Below are 2,693 nucleotides of genomic sequence, written 5' to 3' on the forward strand. Positions count from 1 at the left end.
CTTTGAGCGATTGCGAGCATTGTCTCCAACAGCTGATCCATCTTCTCTTGGATCGTATTGATGTCTGTCCTCATGGTAATCTGGTTAGCCTCAACTTGCTCTAATGCCATCTTGTATTTGCTTCGCGTCTCGTGTCGGTGTTGATTAGTCAGTGTGGCTGGATAAAGGGTAAAAAGGTTGGGTAAGTTTTTTTGAATTTTTATGAAGCGTGATGCATAATGAAGATGCGAATGTCATACGTATTTTATTTTCAAGGAATCATTCGAGTCTCATTAGTTGTTAGTAGTTCGAAGAAACAAGAAATACATAGAATAGCAATAATGGAGTAATTTTTAAATGTCATTCATTCAAGTACATAACATAGGGGTCCAAAAAGGGCCATAGTTCAAAAACACATTTGTCAAAGGAACAAAATATAAGACATAAGAAAATTAAACTGCTGACTTTCTGGCCTGAAGCTCTTCTAGTTCCTCCTTGAATCTCTTCAGCAACCTTTTACAGAGTAGAATGAAACTGATTATGGCTGGAGGAGTGCTATCTTCCCTCAATTCTTCGACTGCGTCTCTTAACTTCCATGGTAATTCTTTAGCCGCCCAATTACAGAACCCCACTAGCCCATCGAGTTTTGCACGAAACTTATCCCTATCTCCTTGTAGGAAGTCTATGGTCTTCTTAAAGGATTCATAATCTTCAATCACATAGTCTCGCTCTTTCAACCATATGGAGTTGTCTTGGCGTAATGATTCTAGTTGGTTTTCCAATAGCTGACAGACTCTCTTGCATCTCTTACTTCTTGACACTTCTCCTCCCATATCATGGGTGAAACCCTAGAAGCTTCAGTGGCTATATTCTTGAGTCAGCGCTCCTGATCTACTTCAGCCTTTGCATGACGAACAAAATTGGTGAGTTCTTTTATCTGAGCCCCAAGTGTATCCCTTATCGTCTTGTTTTCCTTCGTGGCTAGATGCCACCAACGCTCATTGTCTTGACATTCTTTCTGAGCTTGTCGTAGTTGACCCTTAAGAGTATCTAAACAATGATCAACTTGTTCTAATCCCACTTTGATATTTTTTCTCTTATGCTCCTCTTTTTTGAACTTCTCCACATGTGCCTGAAGTTGTGCCTCTTTTCTCTCAAGCTCCCATTTCATGGTGTTTTTCTCATTGATGGTTTGTTGGAGTTTTATCTGCAACTCTTCATTCTCTTTTTCTAACTTGGCCATGGTGGTCTTAAGTTCCTCCACTTCTTCAATAGGGACATGGGTGAGCTTAGGTTCAGGAAGAGGTACAGGTGCTCGAATGACGAATGGCATTTTGATCATCTCCACCCTTTCCTTTACCCACTGAAAATATGGTTCTTTTGTAATCCCATTTTCTCTCCCTAAATCAGCTTTCCCTTTTTGATTGACATTCTTCCAAGCTTCTTTGATTCGTTGGAATAAGCTAGGATTCTCAATCCCAAAGTCAAGTAATAAAAAAGCTTCCAAAGACTTTTCCTCTGAAGGGCCTTCCATTGGGTAGTCAAGTTGTCTGAGTGATAGAACTGGATTAGCACTCACACATCCTTGAGTTGCAATAAGCGGTAGATTTGGGAAATCTCCACAACTGAATATGATGTCCACGTTGATGTATTCTTTGGAGTACCAAAATACATCCTCATATCGGAGTGATCCCAATCTCTGAGGCCAACTAACATTTGTTTGTTCAACCCAAGCACCTGTCTTTGGAAGATGTTCTAGAAACCACTGATATAATAAAGGAGCACAACAAGCAATCAATCCCTTCTTCTTAGTATACCTATGACTTATGTAATAGTATACATTGGCTAACAAAGTGGGTACTGGGTTCCTAGTAAGGAAAACACAAATGGCAGTCATATCTACGAAACCATCCATATTTGGGAACAGGACGATGCCATAGATGGCCAATGCAATAGCAGAGTAACAAGCATCCCAATTTTCTGCTTTCAATAGGGTATGAGCTCTTTCCAAGAGAAAAATTAGTGAAAATCCTTTGGTATTCCCTTTGGTCTCTAAGTTAGCCTCTTCTTCCTTTTCATCCATGTGAAGCGCACTAGCAATGACCTCAAGGGGCAAAGATTCATCTATCCCTTCAAATAGTGGCTTGTTCTTCATAGGAATCCTAACAAGACGCTTGAATTCTTCCAACGTTGTTGCTAGCTGGAAGTCTTGGAATGTGAAGCATCTTAAACGTAGGTCATAGAATTGGGCCAAAGTGATTAAAGCTGTATAGTCCACTTGTTGATTGAGGATGCTGAGCAGATTGCCATAATTCTTCCCAAAGTTGATTCTGTATACCGGGTGCATCTGAGAGACCAAGTCATGTAAGCTCTTTAGATCAGGATCCTTGAACTTGAAAGAGTAAATGTTTCTTTTTCTTGATTCCATGTTTCCTGAATTCCTGCAACTCATGATACTCAGACTCCTTGGAAATAAAATAATATGAATGTTATGCTATGAATGATATTATGTGTGCCACATGCAGGTTAATATATAGGTCGTGAGAGCGGGTATCATTGGTTACTAAACAAACCCTTTTGGGAGGATGCTAAAGGTAAAAGGTTCCCAAAGTCATCAATCACTATTTAGGAAAGTTATTGTCATGAAGAAAACTCATCCACCAATAACATCCCCAAACTGAGTCTTGTTTGGGTGAGGCCTTCGTACGGTCCCA

At 40.0% G+C, this 2,693-nt stretch overlaps 1 protein-coding gene across 1 annotated transcript; it reads right to left on the minus strand.

Moving 5' to 3' along the window:
- Positions 1-431: 431 nt before the first annotated feature.
- LOC127094432 (uncharacterized) lies at positions 432-2,407 on the minus strand. Its single transcript, XM_051033269.1, has 2 exons — positions 1,018-2,407; positions 432-745 (listed from the first exon to the last, which is right to left on the minus strand). Exons 1-2 carry the CDS (start codon positions 2,405-2,407, stop codon positions 432-434), a joined length of 1,704 nt encoding a protein of 567 aa, XP_050889226.1.
- Between the last annotated feature and the right edge of the window lie 286 nt (positions 2,408-2,693).

This window comes from Lathyrus oleraceus, chromosome 6 (genome assembly GCF_024323335.1).
Source record: "Lathyrus oleraceus cultivar Zhongwan6 chromosome 6, CAAS_Psat_ZW6_1.0, whole genome shotgun sequence".
NCBI classification, from domain to species: Eukaryota; Viridiplantae; Streptophyta; class Magnoliopsida; order Fabales; family Fabaceae; genus Lathyrus; species Lathyrus oleraceus.

Bases quoted from the DNA above. Each gene is read 5' to 3' on its own strand.
- LOC127094432 (XM_051033269.1), bottom strand. From the start codon at position 2,407: ATGGAATCAAGAAAAAGAAACATTTACTCTTTCAAGTTCAAGGATCCT. The intron at 746-1,017 runs GTCAACTACGAC...AAAACCAACTAG, and splicing joins TTGTTTAGATACTCTTAAGG to AATCATTACGCCAAGACAAC.